The sequence below is a fragment of the Varanus komodoensis genome, unplaced genomic scaffold, assembly GCF_004798865.1.
Source record: "Varanus komodoensis strain SLA01 unplaced genomic scaffold, ASM479886v1 scaffold1, whole genome shotgun sequence".
In the NCBI taxonomy this organism is placed as follows: domain Eukaryota; kingdom Metazoa; phylum Chordata; class Lepidosauria; order Squamata; family Varanidae; genus Varanus; species Varanus komodoensis.
In genome coordinates this window covers 34,080,839-34,099,388 of record NW_025335268.1, presented here as the reverse complement: position 1 = coordinate 34,099,388, position 18,550 = coordinate 34,080,839, and the positions used below count along the sequence as shown (strand labels likewise).

Sequence of the window (18,550 nt, the reverse complement as noted above, 5' to 3'; positions counted from 1 at the left end):
AGGAGTGCCTTGTCCTCTTCTTTTTCCACATCGCAGGCTCTGTGCATGCCTCCTGGCACTTCCCTTCATTACGTTTCTTTTCACATGTGTAGGTATCAACAGGATGGAAATATCTGCTACTGTTGGAACACCTGTCCTGTTGATGCGTTTACAGCAATTGGATCTGAAGACACAATGTAGCTTGTCATGATAAATAATGTGCTATGCTTGGTTGAGCAGAAAGGCACTTTTCTCCCCACACCTGCCCCCAAGAGAACTACACAACCAAGAGCGTCTGTTGCACAAGACACCAATTAACCCGCGCCAAATAAGAACAGCCAAACCACTGTGGCACCGCACTGATTTATTATTGTATGGTATGAGCTCGGATAACAGCTTGTATGTCATCAGACAGATGAAAATGGGAGGGTTGTTGCTGTGTATCTGTACACACGCATGAGATGACGCACTCACAAGGTTAAAGTGAGGGCACAAAGCAACTCAAACCAACTGATGGGGGATTCTCAATTCCCATTGCTCTGATTTTACCCAAATTCCCTGTTGACATCAGTGAGACTTAAAATTCACTCAATTTAGGCTGGGTAGTGCCCAGAGTTAAGAAAGGGTGAGCATGTATGTCAAACAATACTGGTACTCTTAATGCAGTGTCTAGCCAAAAGGACATCCATTGTCTTTAGGAACGTCCTGTGTATTTGATTGAAACAAAAGTATTGTAAAAAAAAAAGGGGGGGGGCTCCATTCACTTTCACTTCTTGTTTTCCTAACCACAATCAGCATTTCATCATGTAGGGGTGGGTCTCTCCTTTGCTAATCAAATTGTAACCTTTTCCCTAAAACATTTGGCAGTCAAAAGCCTTTATCATTCATCAGTGTGACTTCCCTGCATTTCTTCCCATAAACCTGATTATTTATTATAAGCATGAGATCTCAGACTTCTTTTGGTATGCCATATCCAGAACCTACATTTACACAAAGTAAATTCAACTAACTTAAATGAGATTTCCATCCAAGTGTGGATATTTAGGATTGCAATTCTGTTTTCCAAAACAATATGGACAGAGAAATAGGAGCAGAAATGGAACCTTGGGAAATCCAGAGTTAGAGAATTGCCAACTCTGGGTTGAAGGCCCTCAGTAAACGAGTACATACTAGCTCTCTTTACCTGGCTGAACTTTATTATTAGCTTAGCTCAGTGTGGTGAAATCTTCAGGAAAGAAGGCCCTTAAAAGGCCACTATGCAGAAAGAGAAGTATGCAGCTTTTGAAAGATAGTTATTTAGCTAACCTAAGCTGTTGGAAATTTGTGGCATAATCCAGCCAAAGTTGAGCATACTTAATTCTTATTAATTTCAGTACATGCTCTCAACTGTCTCCTTTTAAATTAATAGATATGTTTAGATACATAGATATGGGGCTTAGATATGTTTGAGTTTGGCTGTTCATGCCTTTCGTTTTGCTTAAAGTTGGCTACCAGAAACTGTGTGCCTCTTTAGGCCACTGGGAGGTATTGTCTATTCTATGCTCCACAGGGTTCTCTCGCTCCAGGACAATAGAATTCTTTACAAAACACTGGAATCATAAGGGAACAAAGATTCAAAGGGTACAGAAAGGTTGAAATGCTTTGGAGGGTTGTGTTTGTGTCCACCCTCATGTTCCATTTTCCTTCACGTTTCATCAAGGGAAAACACTGCAGCTGTCTGTCTTTAATTAGGTGCTGCATCAGAGGTTCGGACATGAAGATAAATCATTTTTTCTTTTGGCCTTCTTTGACTGTGGAAATAAAGCCAGAAGAGCAGTGTAAAAGGATAAAAGAAATCAGACTCTGATGTCCAGAGAATGTTCAACTAAATAAATGTCACCATGACCTTTTTTGGCCAAACTGCACTTGCCATTAATGCACCCCTTGTCCCCAGGGCAGCTGGGAAGGGGGTGGGGTAACCCTTCCCCACACAGTTACCATCCCGGTCAGCCCTCCAAACTCTATAGTTTGCATCAGAATAGATATGCCCATGGAGGTTTTCCTCAGATGCAAATAGCAACTTTTGGAGAGGCAATTTTCAACAAGGCCATGAGATAAGCTTTTCCTTGCTGATTCTGAAAGTCTCAAGCCGGATCTGCCCCTCTGCAGGTCCTGCTGGCATCTGAAGAAAGAGCCACACCTTTCTCATCCTATTCTACAGGTCCTCTGTAGCTCCTTCTTTGCATAAGGGAGCTGGTATGGAGCAGCTCAGGAACAAAATCTGGGCACAGGCGGCACAGAACTGGATGCAAAATGCACTCTCTTGACTAAGAGGCAGCTGGATTTGGATGAGCATCTGTGTTTGCAGTCCCAGAACACCTGGCCTGGGGACCTAATGGTTGCTGTCGGCTTCCAGGCTCTACAGTCCAATCTGAGCACTCCATAGTCCGAAGTTATGGGGCGGCCTAGTGAGCTACCAAGCTTGGCACCATGGGTGAACCTTTCTGGCAAAGTGCTGTTTGGTGGGCCCCATCCCAAGAACATTGCCCCATTTCCAGCTGTCTTCCCAGGAGAGGGCGGTCATGCTATGACCCATGGAAGGTTTCTGGAAGTGGTCCTCCAGTGGCCCAGTGTCTTATCACTCAAAGACTGCAGGGCATTTTAAAAGGCTTTCAGGCCCAGAAGCTGCTAAAGCCACAAGCTGTGGAATGGGGCAGGAGGGAGAGCTCACAACCAGCCCAACGGGTCCTCTGGGTTGAAGGGCCTGGCCCGGCCGCCTACCAGGTCAGCCACCATGGCAGGTGCTCATTGGCAGAGGCTCAGAAGGGGACAAGGCTGTGCAATATGCGCTGCTGTGGTTGCCTTAAGGATGGGGCCCTGAGACTGGCAGACCCCACGAAAAAGTCAGTCTTGTGGGCGTCCTGCATTGCAGGTGCCAGCTCCACTGACATCGGAGACCCTGAATGGAAGAGGAGGGGGGTACTCCCCAAGTCAGAGTTTGGTGGCTCCTTTTCTGGCTCTGTGCAGTCATGCCGGCTCAGGCGGATTTCTGCTGTTTGGGGAGTGAGTGGGGGGCAAGCAAAATGCCCCTTGAGGTCTGCATTAGTCTTGGAGAGGCAAGTGAATGCTAATGATCTTTAGAGAGGGGTGGTCAGACCACCAGGATTTCCCCCCTTCTACGCACACACAAGGTTGCTTGATCATCCAGCACCTTCTTGGTTGCTCCTGGGCATGGTGCTACATAGCCTGAGAAGTGCCTGGGCTCCTAAGACCAGCCAAGCTGCCACTTCAAGCCATGGCAAAGTTTTCTGAATGGGTGTAAAAAGGGGAAGGGCACATGGACTCCCCGGTATTTAAAAGACAAGGTTGTTCCCCCTCCCACCTCCATTCTTGAAATTTGTTTGCACCCAAAGTCTACCACTGCCTCTTTTGTGGGAGATGATTGAATGGTCCCATGAAATTTGGGGTGGGGGTGGGGAGAAATACTCAGCACACATTTACTGTGTCCGCTGATGCCCGCAAGATCATATTCTTTGCCGATAATGCCACTCCCTGAAGAGCAGGAGTGTCCATTTATTTTATTATATTTATATCCCCCATTCCCCCTTTCCTTTCAATCTTACCCTCATAACAACAATGCTATGAAATAGGTCACTCTGAGAATCAGTGACTGGCCCAAAGCCACCCAGGGAGCTCCATGGCTTAGTGGGGACTAGAACCCAGATCTCCTGAGTCCCAGTCCAGCACTCTGACCACTACCCCATGCTGGTTCTCATACCCTCTTGAGCCTCTTTCATCCAGAGGGCTGAATTCAATTTCACAAACACCCTTGAGGGTCTCATTTCAGGAGTGGGCAAAGCAAAAGTGGGTGAAGTAGGGCAACAGTTTCCAAAAATTTCAGCATATTTCACCCTGAAACTCTTACTGATAGTAACTAAGCCTTGGGAGTCAACCTTTTTGACCTGGGAAAAAACTGTGGTTGGGCAAGGGAGGTTGTCCTCCTTGGGATCTCCAAGCAGGCTGGATTCAGCCCATGGGCCTGAGGTGCAGCTTCTCTTGCGGTGTGTATAATGCAGAGCCATACCTGTGCATATTTTCAGCATCCTTGATCGTTTCAGGCAAAGGTTTTCCTTTGGTTTCAGGCAACAGCAGAACCAAGCCACCATCGATGAGGCCTATCACAGCTTCAAGCACATAGCACACACATAAGCAAAACTGGAGTCACCTTATGAGTCTGCCAGATTATGTCAATATATTAAGCATGGCATCAAGGCATATTGATGCACTTCTGGAACATGCTGGTCATGTCCGAAATGCATGGCTAAACCACGATCAAGGAAATGACAGTGCTGGCTCTCCTTTCCTCCCTTCTGCACACATCACTTCTCCATGACTCATTTTTCTCCAGAATCCTCCTTAGAGAAGAAAACTAGCTGTAGTTTCTGAGGAATCTACCCCAGTAAAAATATAGATGAAACTTATTCTTTATGTACCAACGCAGTTCCAGATGAAATAAAGCATTACTGGATGTAGGGAAAAGGATATGAGCAATCAGAGGCTGGGTCCTAAGCTGCGTTCACAGGCCTCGGGCTTCCTTACAATGACCTGAAGGTGTGTTTGTGAATTTCAAGGCCCTCGGCTCCCATATCCAGGGAACCAGTCGCCCTCCAGGCTGGTTCCATGTCTGAGGCAAGGGTGGGCAAGGTGCCCTATGGCTGGGCCCTGCTATGCTGCCGAGCCCCATCAGTGTAGATGGTGGTGGCAGCAGAGCTCCGAGCATGGCTGGAGCGCCATGTTTATCTCCCACACTGTCCTAGAAGCCCAAAGGCGCAGGGGTGTTGAGGAAACCGACATGGAACCTCAGAAGCCCCGCGGTGAGTCCAGGGTGCCAAGCACTGGCTCCACCCTGGCAGCTTTCTCGTATCTCCTGGCCCTGTCATCCTTCCCCTTCCACACTCTTAGGGTGCTGGGCAACAAGCCACTCCGACTCCCTTCCCTCCCATATTTGTGCAAATAGAAGCAAAACAAGCCACGCACTTGCAGCCAAGAGTAACATTTGATTAAACCGAGTTGTTTAGTAGAAGAGCAGAAATTTCTGACAGTGGGATTTAGGGTACTTTATTGTTTTAAGATTGGAGACCTTAAAAAAAGCCAGCAAAGGGCCAAATAAATGACGCCAGGATGTCCTGCCAAGAAACCACTGAGGAAAAGAAGGAATCCAAACCCTGATATCAAGCAAGTAACCAAGGACTGTATGTATCTGGTGAAGTAGTAGATAGATTTGGGTTATAAATCTCAATATTCCCCGGTCATAGCCTTGCCCAGATGACCACCAGATGGTTCAGACAACATTTCTGGCCATTAGCCAGAGTAGCGGGTTCTGATGGCAGTCCCAATCATCTGGAGAGGTCCCAGGTTGAGAAGGGTTGCTCAGTTGTGTAGGAGCAATCTACAAGTGCACCGTCAACTTCTGTTTAAGCTGCCCCACTGTTAGGTGTGCCTACACCTGCAGCTGTTTCCAGACAGCGCCCTAGCACAAATGTTCCACCCCCATTCATCCTAAAAGAACACAATCGGATTCTTACCAAAGACAATCAGTGGAAGTTCATGCCAAATCTCTGCCAGTCTGTAGACAACGAATGGCGTTATGATCCCTCCAATGTCACACATCGAGGAGCAGACAAGGACCCCCAAGTTCCTTTTAAAAAAAGGGATCACTGTAATCTTTAACAAATGGCAGATGCACAAGCAGAGCGAGCATCAAGACCAGGCATGGCTGGGCAGCCACCACACCCCAGGAGCGGCTGGGCTTGCTCCTCTTCTTCACAGCTGCAATCTGCATGCTCCCCTGCCTCTCGCCCTGGCCCAGATGGTGGGGTGGTGAGACGGAGAGGCAGAAGAGGTCACTGCCCTCTTGCTCCCTGCCCCTCTGCCTGTGCAGCCGGCCGCAAGGAAGAAAGAGGGAATGAGGATCAATAGCAGCCGGTGGCAGCAAGCTTTTCGGCACACTAGAAAGAACCGCAGATGCAAATGGAGACATGGAGCAGAGGGGCAGGGAGTGTCTCAGTGCCCACTGGGGCTTGGGCAAGGGATGCCCTCATATGTACCCCCAAGTATCTGGAGATGGCGCACTCACCTGAGGAAGGTTGGGTACAGTTCTGCATTGACCAAGCAGACCATCTCGTAGCACATAGTGATGCCCATCCTGCCTAAGCAGGTAACAGTCATTTTAAGCCAATAGAGATCTGAAAAGACATGGAAGGTATTCACGGGCTGGACGTTTTCCTGGCTCCTGTTTGTGCAAGCGGCACATTGACTCTCACACTCCCCACACACTGCAGTTGCAGTGTCTATTTGCAAGAGGAAGGAATGCCTAACCCCTTAGATAGTGATCAAACAAGCCTGTGTAAACACATGAGACAACCGGCACAAACCCTTCCTACTTGTGTTGTCCCCAGAGGGTCTCGCAGGAGGCAAGGCAGCCCTCCAGCTCCCACAAGGCTGCTCGCCCCAGGCTGCCCCTGCTCTTGGCATCTGTGTCATCCAGTGGCCAGACAGTCCTGCCCTGGGCTTTCTTTTCTGTGTCATCCAAGCATTGCATGTACAAGAGCAAAGATGACAGATCCAGCACCCTGCGCCAAAACCCCACTTTAATGTTTCCATTTGGCATAGACGCCTAGCACAAAATACGCCCTGCAGGGCATCAATTGTGAACGTTTCTGCAGATTTAAATGAATGCGGTTTGCTTGTTAGCGCCAGTGAGAAACTAAGAAAGGGTGGGATGGAAAAGGGTGTGTGACCCTTTCTCCTGCTAGTCATTTCTGTTCAAAATCTTCTCTCAAGCTGATTTCCCCCTCCAAAACAAAAGGTTCAACACCCCACATATTGGTTTCCCTGCAGGAAAAAGGCAGGAAACGTATAATGAGAAGAGATAGATGTTTAAAGCACCCCTCTCAGACGGCTAAGGTGCCTCATTGAAGAGCTCACCTTCGGGGATCAGGGCTGTGACGAGGCAGGCGGCACCTGCGGTCAGGTTTGCTGCGGCCCAGGGATAGCGGCGGCCTATGCGGTCGACGGTGAGCATGAGGATGAGAGCGGCTGGAAACTCGACGAGAGCAGAGTAAAAGAAGTCCAGATAAATGTTGCCGCCAGCAATTCCCACATGCATGATGAGGCCTTGATACAGGACTGAGCTTGTGAACCTAGATGTAGAACACATTGCTTTATTGTATGGAATTTAATGCCCGCTTTTCATTCTAATATCATCCCAAAGGGAGGGGTCGCTTTGCTGTGTAGGGAAAGTGCACCCGGGTCTTTTCCTGAAAGTAACGGCCATGCAAATAGCACTGTGGAAGGGGAATCCTACCAGCTCTCTGTTTCTGCGGGGATTCCCTCTGCATTGCATATGCAAGAGGGGGTGGAGCATGACCAAGGAGCGTAATCTTGGGGTGGGGGGATCATTTCTTGGGAAGGTTTTTTTAATGAGCTTTTCTCACCAAGTGTACATTAAGATGAGCGTGTGCTTCCTTATCTGTGGTGTCCTCACCAAGTCTAGAAAGGAAGGGCGTGGCTTGTCACCCACTTCTTCCTCAGGGTGCAGGTTCTAGAAGAGCAAACAAAGCAAGAGCCAGTCGCATGGGGGACGCTTTTCATATTCTGGCTTCAGGAATTTTTGCAAAACCTTCAGTGGGATTTTGTTTAAGGGCAATGTCTTTGCCAAATTTGGAATTCCCCCTAAAACTTGCATTGTTTACTGTATGTTATTCTGCATCATAACAAATGTTATATTCCGGAAAGTTATATCGTGGATTAAAAACAAGCACATGTGGCTCATGGATATAAATGAGCCAGTGCATGTGTTTGACCCTCTCACAGATTTTCCGGTCCTCTTCCTGGAAAGCTTTGCTTTCACTTAACAGTAAAATGTCCATCTTTGACCTGCTGCTTTCATCCATGAAAAGAAAAACAGTGCAGGCAGCCTTTTCTGTTCAGTCATAAGTAAACCTGCCCACAGGTTCTGGTAAATGAATAAAGGTGAAGTGCTCCTTGCTGAGTCCTGAATCCGTAAAGGCAAATGATTAAACAAAATACCAGCCCCTTTTGACTTGGCTTGCACAACATGACAACCCATCATGGGTTAGTATGCATGGTGGGTAGTTATGAGATCCCTACCCAGACCACTTCTCATTGGTTGGCTAACTTTTCAGCAACAAGCCACCCGGAGTATTTGATCCACTGTGGGTTGTCACGTCATCCAAATCCAGGAGAGCAATTTCACGGTGGGTTGCAGGGAACAGTGGCAACCGTTGCTGCTTTCTTTTGTGAGTTTGCCCTTGCTGCCACCAGAGATGACTCTTGCACTGATGCCCAGGTGGCCCTTTGGAGCCGCAGTCACTGGTCCTGCCAAATTGTGCATGTGTTCATAATTTTTTTTTTTTAAAGTGTTTGTGGTCATTTTTCACACACATGTAAGGATTCTCTTATAGCTGGCTGGTATGCCTGCTCTTGATGTGTAATCTTCTGGTGTATTTTGGCTGTCCAAGGCAGTAGGGAATTTGAGTAGGTAACATACATGGAAACTGACATAGCGAGACTGCATCTAGGCTAACTGATGCACGGCTGTCAGGAACAAATTACTGAAAGGTCAAATGAAAAGCACTGAATAAGTGGCAAAATAGGTGCATCCAAAGGGGGGCAATAGCTTCCCCTTGACAATGTGTTCTCTGGCCTTTAAGTGCCCTCCACCTTTTAACACATTCCAGACTTGCCAACTACTTCAGAAAGGGGAGCTAGAGGCTTCTCCACTTTTTGTGCTCATTTTAGATAGAGGGCCAATTTGCATGTTATGGTAACAAATTGTGAGTTAATTAACCAATAATTTACAGGGGACATGCAAAGCATGCAAGCCATTTCCAGTTTAAAAACAACAACAACAATCTACAAGCACCCAGTACATATGTAATTAGCATGGCATCCAAACCTGGACACTGCATCATTTATGGGTTAAACTATCCAGACCTAACCCATTAACAAACATTAACAACCCAAGGTTTCCAGGTTCAGATTTCATGTTAATGGTCTTTGAAAGGGGTATCAATAAGCTCCTGAGCATGGCTTGTATACTCCACATGTCCCTAAAAATCATGGTCTAATTAACTCAATATGCTGCTGTGACATGCAAATCAGGTCATGATTATTGTTGTAAACCACCCAGAGAGCTTTGGCTATGGGTGGTATTGAAATGTAATTGATGATGTCTATAAACTGATTAATGAAATAGACACCTACTTCCTGGAGCGGGTGGATTATAACACTGTAATTGGTCTGATTACCTCCATAGAAAGTGGTAGCTTTTTATGGTTTCCCTTGGCAATGCGTCTAATAATTTTCAGGGCTTTGTCACTTTTCCGTTGTGCTATCAGCCACCTTGGGGACTCTGGAAGGCACCTGTAATGCCAATGAATTAGGTATTGTTAGATGATAGCAAAATGCATCCTCTGTATAATAGTCATGGTAAACAAAGTTAGGGATAAATGAGAGTTAGCCTGAGCTAGGTGAGAGGATACACTTGGAATGCCAATCATCCCACGCCCAGTCTATGTTCCTTTTGTACTGAAACCCATGCAGTGGGTAAATGCTATCTGATGTCTAATTGTTCTTTCTCTTTTGTCACAGTTTGACGTACTTAAAATATACGAACCACTCTCACGATCAAATTCATATGGCATATCAAAACAAAGGTTGAAGGTAACAAGTGTGCTGTTCCTAGATAAATAAGGTATTGAGGATGCCCACAGCAGATGCTCATAAGTCTCCAAACCTGGGCATTATCAGCTAAATTTAGCATTGGGAGGTGGAAGGAAAGAGTCTGGGGCACCAATCTGAATCTGTGTAAATCTGTGGTCCCAGCTTTTTCCCATCCCCAGAGCTCCAGCAAAGCCCATTCCCGCCTCCCTCCAAAGACAAGTTGTAATGTTTGAGGGGCAGGAGGCTCAGCCTTTGGAGTCCCAGCTCTGAGATCACATGATCTGAGTTAGGACACAGAAGAATCCTATGGCCTCCCAGACCATGTTGGGAAGCCATAAGATTTAGCCCTTAGCTCGGTCTCTATCATTATGCAGTTGTTTTTGCTTTCTGATGCCCATATTCTGTTTATGTCCTTCTGTTTCCTTTTGGGGGCTGTAATAGAGTTTACCAGTAATAAAGCAAGAAGAAGAAATTTGGCAACGTAATGGTGAGCTGCAGCCATCTCCAGTGAGGAAGCGCGTAAGCAATGGCAGCCAGGACAAGGAGTCCAACGGAAAATGCAACTTGGTAAACAATGCCAACTGTTCTTCGGTAATTCAAGCCAACGAATTCTGTGACTTTAAAAAGATAAATACTTCATTAGCATAGGGAAAGGGTGGCTTCCCTCATAGCTTTGACCTCATAAATACAGATTTCATATAATCAAGATCCAGTAGGAGTTGTTTTTCATTAAAGCAAATGGTTGGACTATCAAAGTAGACAAAGTGATGGGGAGTATCTTCCTATAAAAATCAACAACATTTAGTAAACACCTGATTTTTTAAATTACCCTTACTACTCAGAGAGACAGAAAATATTCTAAGTTTGCGATCCTATGCACATTTAAAAGTTCCACGAAATACACAGAATTGTTTCCTAGGAGCATGAAGAATATGTAAAAAGCATCAGATACAGTATAAGTCCTGAAGGTACATCTCATCGGCTTGAGTGGAATGGTTGTAGAATATCTCAGAAAAGTTAAACATTGACTTTGCATTTGGTATCATTATCAGACGATATTGCATTCAGTAAGGTGAAACGAGGACTCCCAATGATCTTTAACTGTTCGTTCATTGCCTTTGGGGCCCTCCAAATGGTTTGGCGTATGGTTTTCATGAGTCACAGTCAGCATAACCAATAGGGAGGGAAAATGCAACTTCTAGGGGAAAGTAAGTGGAGGACCACAAGTTGTCCACCCACTTAAATTAACACGTATATGACCAAAACCTGAAGGTTGGTATCTTCTTGAGATGCTAAAGCAGGTAAAGGCATTGCATAAGAGAATAAAATTGCCACTGCCAGAAGGAAATATTTAATGTTTTATTTTTTTAGTTCCTAGTTCAGTGAGCGAGTCGGACCAGTGCAGCCATTTACAGAGTGGCCTATGAATTCACAACTTCTTCGTCTGCATTTTGCCCCATTGATCCCACAATGAGGCTCACACCTGAGCAACCAAACATAGGATCCATGGCTAGTGGCAAATTTAGAAGTGGGATGTCCCTTCGTGCTAGTCAAAGCCACACCCCCATCAAAGCCACCCCCATCAGAATCGCATCCCCAAGAAACCACTTCCAGCCTGCTCTGCAAAAAGAAGTGAAACTTAGCTGCGACAACTGACACTTAACTACTTCCTTGCAAAAAATAAATTTGAGCTTCCTGTGATCCTGAAGCCACTTTCTGCCTGTTCAGTCCTTCCCAACTGAAGGAAAGGCATGAATAACCAGGATTGGGAGCAGAAGTCAGGGGGATAGGAGGTAGTTTTTGGAGCAGCAAAGGCAAGCTGACCACATGTTGCTGAGGAGCATTGGCTGGCCATGAGGGAAAGGGTCACAGAAAACACATGTGCATACCTGGCAGGCCTCTCTACATAGGGACTTCCCAGGAACTGCTGGGAACTGCCAAAAAAAATCCCGTTCTTAACCCGTTAAATTCAGGACTCCAACACAGTGGCAGCTGCCAGCCACAAACCTAGAAAATTAACTCTTTTGAGAGATGGTGGGGGAGGGAAAGGGACCCTGGCTTCAGGGATCCAGAGATCCACCTAAGGCCCCCCTCCAAAATAAGTGGGGGTGCTCTGACCCCCCCAAGGGGCCCCCTCCACTACACTTTCACATAGAATTGTACTTTAGGTTTAATTCCATGTTCCCTGCATTCTCTGCCGAGACTTCCACCTATCTTAGTTGTAGTAGAAGAAAACTATTGGATCTTGGAACAGGTTGCTTTAATTCCCTGAAGATGCTACCATAAAGAGCCTTACTCAGGATGTAGCCTGTCAACCAGCCCCCTTTGCTGACCAGTCCTTGTATCAGCCGGAAAGCCACAGCCCAGGAGTAGCTCGGAGCGACAGCCAGGAGAACGCCTGAGACGGAATTGATAAGGATGGTGACTAACAGGCACAGTTTACGGCCAAACCTATGGAGAAGAATAACACCAGCATTACTATACAGATAGGAGAGAGCAGGGACACTGTAACGGATGCTATGGAAATGGAAAGGATAAAAAGGTGAATTACTTTGCTACTAGATGCAGCCATTATGGGATGAAACCAAGCCTGCCTTAAAAGTCCTTAAGTGAGGGTGCCTTCTGACACGAGACCATAGGATTCTTGAGGGTCTGAGTGCGGGGGTCCTCCAAGCCACACCAGCTGCTTCCCAAGCCCCATCGACCTCAGACAGGGAAGGGATCATGCTGGAGAGTGAGGAGAGGAGGAAGCTGAGGCCAGGGGCCAATTCCAGCAGGTGTCCAGCCTTCTTCCTCCCCATCCCTAGTACTAAATCTAGGCAGCCCAAAATGGCCATATAGATCAGTGGTTTTCAACCATCCATCTGTGGATCAGCACTGGTCCACCAGAGATTTCCTGCTAGTCCATGGGAAGGCCACATCCCATTCTCTGCAGACTGGTGTGGGGGGTGGCTGTGATCGACCACCTCTTCCTTGGTTGCCATCATGTTTCCGGGGGGTGTGCTGGTGCCCCCCAGGGGGGGGGGTGGCTGTGAAGAGAAGACACAGCTGGTGGAACGGGGAGCCACACTGTGCCAATTTTGGTTTTTTGTTCTGTTGTTGGCATTTTTTGTTGCTTGGTTTCTGCCTGCTTTGGAGAATTTTCATTTTTTGGTATTATGCTTGGAAACTAATACAAAGACTACTGTATTATGGGTATGGTGCTTTTTGCTTCTGCCTCAGTGGTCCCCGAGGTGGTTTTCCTGGTTTTGCCAGTGCCCAGCTGTGGAAAGGTTGACAACCACTGCTCTAGATAAGCTGCAGGGCACAAGGCAAAGCAGCAGCCAGGATCCTCCTGTGCCTTGTGCTGAATCCCTGGAGGCCTCCAAATTCAGGGGCTTCTGAGCATCTGCTGCGAGGACAACTGGATTGCCCCCAAAGCAAAAGAATCCCTTTCCATATCTCCATCCATTCACTGTCTAAAACAAAGGAAAATGCTCTACAAAACAGCTACACCTGCTTGATTGGATTATTGTCGCCTCATAAGTCACCCCTGCAGAATTAATTTTCTTCTCCCTGTTTCTTTGCTCTAACAAACCCATGCTTGCTGGTTTTCAGAAGGCAACTGAGGGCGGAATGTGGCCTCCCCACCAACACCTGGTTTGGCATGTTCTGGCCATTGGGAGCTCCCTCCTAGGTTTGGTAAAATAGTTTTCAGAATTGAAGGTGATATGATAGAGGAAACCCTGTTTCTAGTGTCCCTCTGGCAGCTTTCTTGAAACAGCTTTCTTAAAACTCAGCTTTCTCCTTAAGCTTAGTTCTTTGTATGAAAACTGTCCCAGCTGAGAAGCCTCCACACAAAGAGTTCCTAGTAAAACTCATGACGCAAATATTGCATCTTGTTCTCCTTTTTCTGTAATACAAGAAAAAATAGAAGCACGAAGATCTGGGAGGATTATGAGAGACAACTTGTAATTCCTGAATGAGGCACGGCAATCACATGATAAAAGCATCATTTCTGGAAGTCCCTCAGTGGACTCACTGACTCTAAACTAAGCCTGCTGTTCATGGCAAAAGCAGAGAAGTGCTAAAATGTCATCTGAGGCCACCAGGCAAAATGGGAGGGTGGTCACTTCCTAGCTACACAGCTGAGATCTTGCACCAGTGCAAATCTTTTGACTATCTCAATATATTAGTAAAAGGTAAAGGTTTCCCCATGACATTAAAATCCAGTCATGTCTGACTCTTGGGGGCGGTGCTCATCTCCATTTCCTAGCCGAGGGAGCCAGTGTTTGTCTGCAGACAGTCTCCGTGGTCATGTGGCCGGCATGACTAAGCACCGTGGCACCTTTTTACTACTTGCATTTGCATGCTTTCGAACTGCAAGGTTGGCAGGAGCTGGGATGGAGCAACGAGAGCTCACCCCGTTGTGCAGATTTGAACCAGTGACCTTTTGATCAACCAGCCCAGCAGCTCAGTAGTTTAAACCACTGCACCACCCGCATCCCGTTTCTCAATATATTATTACATTACCTTTATAGCCTGGGTTTTGCCCCTCGTGAGGAAGCCAAGCCAGCTTACATTGTCATCCCCCACTGCATTTTATCCTCACAACAACAACCCTGTGAGGTAGGCTGGGCTGAGGGTAAGTGACTAGTCCAAAGTCACCCACTTGAGCTTCAGGACAGAGCCTGTACCTTGCAAGTCTCCAGCCACACACTGCACCACACTGACTCGTATCAAAATTCAATCGAAATGGCTATTTTCCCAGCAAAAATATCGCCCATTCAGGACTTTATTCCTAATGAAGGGATAGCAAATACCCACCTGTCTGCCATGTACCCGATGCTTATGGAACCCACGAAGAACCCCACATTCACACATGATTGAAACAGATCCAATTTCCAGGCATCCCCACACACCAGGTTGAACTGAAAAGAAACACATCCAGATCAAAGAAAATACATTAAAATATATCCCTGTCATTCTGTTATCACCCCCAATGATAGTTTTCTTCCTTTGTTTGAAAAGGTGTTAGGAAAAAAAAGCTTGGAGTTAGATAATATTTCAGTGAGGCTTCTCTAAGCATGCCTAAGTCAGGATGCAACCCATTCTCCTGTAATTCCAGCATCATTCTGAGGGTTCTTTGCTTCTAAAGAACCTGCCATTTTTCTCAAATCAATCCCACATTTCTCAAATCACCCTTCTTGGAACATAGCTGAGTACTCCCCAAAGCAAGCATCATTTCTCAATCTGGAGTATCAGAGAATATACAAAACATTTATATATCACTTTATACCAGTGTTAGTATCGAAGGGTGTGTGTGTTATTGCATATAATAGCAGTAAATGAACGAGAAACAAAAAGCCTTCCCAAGACTTGCAGCTAAAAACAATGGCTTGGTCCAGACTGAATTATATTTAGATCAATGGAATTTAATAAGTCATTATTCACTTTTCATACAAATTCATGATTTCACTTTTGATACAAATTTGAAAGGAGACTAAGATCAGCTAAACCTGGCCCCACCATTTACATTAATGGCAGTGTTGAAAAACACCACTAGAGGTTGTTTTAGGGAACGATTCTATGGTCTCCCAACATTGTTGTGGGTGAGGGGGAATATGAGTTCTGGAGTCTCAGCACAGAGGTCCTGTGACTCCAAAAGCTCAGTCCCCACCTATCCCCCTGTGTGGGCTGCCTCACCGAGACTTATTTATTTATTAGATTTAAATCCAGCTTTTAAAAAAACATTGAACTCAATGTGGTTTACATCATTCTCCTCCTCCTGCTCCTCTTATCCCCCCAATGAGAACCCTGTGAGCTAGGCTGGGCTGGGAGTCTGTGACTGGCCCAGAGTCACCCAGTTGGCTCCATGACTGAGGGGAGGGTCTAGAATCCACCTGAGTCCCAACCTCATGCTCTTAACCACCACACCACACTGGGATGTATTGCTGTATATTGACATTGTTTAGTCTGAGTGAGCTCTTAAGGGTCCCCCAACTCTGGGAATGTGTCTGTAAAAAGATATTGCTACAGTGGGTACAAATGGCTGGGCAAGTTTATCCAAAAAAACTAAAGGGGAAGGTAATAATAAGTTGCCAAGTGAAAGGGAGTTTTAAAAAATCCAAGATGCAGGAAGGAAAATATTTCTTTGGTCCAATGCATTTTGGAAAAAAATATTTGCAAATATTTGGAAAAAATATTTGCAAAAAAATGTTATGGGCAAAAGAAACATGTTTTCTTCAGACACCTGAGATTTTTCATTCTTTCATTTGGCATATCCTCAGAGATAGCCATAGGTAGGCTCCCCCCTCCCATGGAAAGTGTTAATTCAGAGGTCTGGCTAGAAGCAATCAATGTGAATAGTAGCCAGTTTGTGCTAGGACTGAGCTTGGAGCTGGAGCTGAAAAAGAGGCAAGAGCTAAGTGCTGAAACCTTGAAATGTCTCACCCCTTGAAGTGGGGGGGATGTGCGTAACGGTGCTGCCTGCTAGGAAGTGACCAATAATGTATGTAACAGTTCTTACCTCGCTCACAATGGAAGATCCTGGAGAGTCATAAAGCCAACCATCTTGGCATGCAATAAGGGGAATGCTGCTAACGTTTGTTTCCGGGGTGAAAAAGTTCAGTGGATTTGTGCAGTTCAGCTCGGTGGTGTTCCACTCCACATCGTATCTCTTGCACTGACCCGTGAAGGTGTCTCCATGGGTTTCTCTCTGGGGAACTGTGTAATTCAGTTCCTCCACAAGATTCCAGCCGCATCTGTCTCTTAGCTCGGCAACTCCAGGACTCCGGCAGTAGTGCTCTGGTATAAAACCTAGGAAGACGATGCCTACATAGATGGGTGTGAAGGCAGCAGAAAGCAAGCACAGGACAAAAAATGCCCTTTTCTGGTACAAGTCAAACTCCCCAATATGCTCCAAAATGTCATCTAATGTTGGCATCCTTGCACTTGAAGCAACTCATTGAAAAGAAAAGCCTTGTGTGCATCTTCCAGCTTTTTGTTGGCACGGAAACTATTTAAAGTAGCAGTACCCGATCTGACCAAAAGTCACCATGGAGTAATTAATTCACTTTGTAAATTGACAAGCCATGCATTACAGCCTGAATTTCTAATGCGCTATTTCACACCATTCAGGAATCTCATGTCCCACACATTCTGTGAGTCGCTTGGCTGATTCCATGTTTTCTAGCCTTGGAACCAAGACCAGAGAGATTATGGCGTCTGGGGCACATGTGCTCTTGGAGGACCTCCGCAAGGCATCCTTTATGTGTGGGGCTCCGATGAAGAATGAGAGAGGACTGGGACCATCAGTATGGCCAAGGGCAGATGCAGGGAGCCCCTCACTTTGGGACCCCCCCCCCCACAACAGTCCTGATTGGAACATTATAATTATGTCTGCAAGTGTTGATCAGGTTTAGACCATGGCATACAGATCATATCATACTTTTGTAACATACCAAACACTTATCCAATGCAACCAAACTTCAGGGCCATTTCTTGCCATTGGTTCTGTATTGGGTAGTTGCAACTTTAGTTTTCATGTACTGCAAGCCACTTGAGGGCACCTGCTTTCATGGGGCAAGTCCCAGATTCAATTTCTTGCATCTCCAACAATGACCGGAGAGCAGGGCTAATCTTCACTAGAGTCTTTTCCATGGATCAGGGAGTGCTGTCAGCGTGCAGCGCTCATAAATACCACTGCTGGAACACATGCTAATGATTACAGGACAGTTTCCGCTGTGCTGAGAAGATGATCTTGTGTGTGTGTGTGTGTGTGTGTGTGTGTGTGTGTCTCATTAATGCAGTTGTGGGAGAAGAGAGGATGGAAAGGTGATGCATGCAGGAAATAACCCTTTAAGATTCAATTTAAAAAATCTATGAAGCTTATGAGCATGTTTTCTTATGTGAAGGAACATAGATTTCATAGGAATAAAAACTATTGAAGAAAATGCAATCTACGTATGCATAAGCATCTTTCTTATTTATTGATTGGTTGGTTGGTTGGTTTAGTCACAAAGTCGTGCCTGACCCATCACAACCCCATGGACAACAGTTCTCCAGGCTCTCCTGTCCTCCACCATCCCTCGGAGTCCACCCAAGCCCACCCCCACTGCCCCAGTGACTCCATCCAGCATAAGCATCTATATCAGCTGCTTTATCCTTGAGGTAAGAAAATGAAAAGGACAAAAGAGAAAATTAGAAGACTTGAGAAATTTCAATGTTTACTTTATCAAAAGTAGGAGGGAAGGAGGGAAAGAAGCAGCATGGCATTTACTCTCCAGTTCACTGAGCAAGGCAGAGAGAGAGAGAGAGAGAGAGAGAGAGAGAGAGAGAGAGAGAGAGATACACGGAGTGATGGTGTTGGAGGCCAGCAGGGCAGTTTAGCAAACACGAAAAGCCAGTGTGGTGTGGTGGTTAAGAGTGCAGGCCTGGGACTCAGGTGATCCAGATTCTAGTCCACACTCAGCCATGGAGCTCCCTGGGTGACTTGGGTCAGTCACAGACTCTCAGCCCTCACAGGGATGTTCTCATGAGGGTGAGATTAAGGAGGAGGGGAATTATATGTAAGCTGTTCTGTGGTCCTTGGAAGCAATAGGAAAGGCAACATATAACTAAGTTGTGATATATCTGGTCTAAAGAAACCCAGAGTATACTGGCAAACATAGCATGAGAAGGCTGGTTTGGAATGTGTTTCATGTGACCCACCAGGGACTCAGACAGTACAATAGCAAGAATATCCCTCATGTAGGCTCCCCACCACCACCACCACCCAAAGCTCTGCTCCACAACCCTGGAGTACTGTTTCTAATTGGTGCAGAGCAGCCTCCCCGAACTTGGTGCCTTCCAGACAGCTTGGAGT

The 18,550-nt window shown here is 46.1% G+C and overlaps 1 protein-coding gene across 1 annotated transcript; it reads right to left on the bottom strand.

Annotated features, from left to right (window-relative positions):
- Positions 1-1,702: 1,702 nt before the first annotated feature.
- LOC123026173 (solute carrier family 22 member 2-like) lies at positions 1,703-16,630 on the bottom strand. Its single transcript, XM_044435913.1, has 11 exons — positions 16,214-16,630; positions 14,512-14,615; positions 12,002-12,156; positions 10,154-10,322; positions 9,291-9,405; positions 7,455-7,561; positions 6,946-7,160; positions 6,095-6,203; positions 5,544-5,656; positions 4,043-4,142; positions 1,703-1,769 (listed from the first exon to the last, which is right to left on the bottom strand). Exons 1-11 carry the CDS (start codon positions 16,628-16,630, stop codon positions 1,703-1,705), a joined length of 1,671 nt encoding a protein of 556 aa, XP_044291848.1.
- Between the last annotated feature and the right edge of the window lie 1,920 nt (positions 16,631-18,550).

What these genes read in the sequence shown, in the direction of transcription:
- LOC123026173 (XM_044435913.1), bottom strand. Translation starts at nt 16,630, where the DNA reads ATGCCAACATTAGATGACATTTTGGAGCATATTGGGGAGTTTGACTTG. An exon ending in GTTGACAGGCTACATCCTGA is followed by an intron (nt 10,323 to 12,001) that starts GTAAGGCTCTTT and finishes ATCTTTTTAAAG; the next exon opens with TCACAGAATTCGTTGGCTTG. An exon ending in CTCATCTTAATGTACACTTG is followed by an intron (nt 7,161 to 7,454) that starts GTGAGAAAAGCT and finishes TTCTACATCTAG; the next exon opens with GTTCACAAGCTCAGTCCTGT.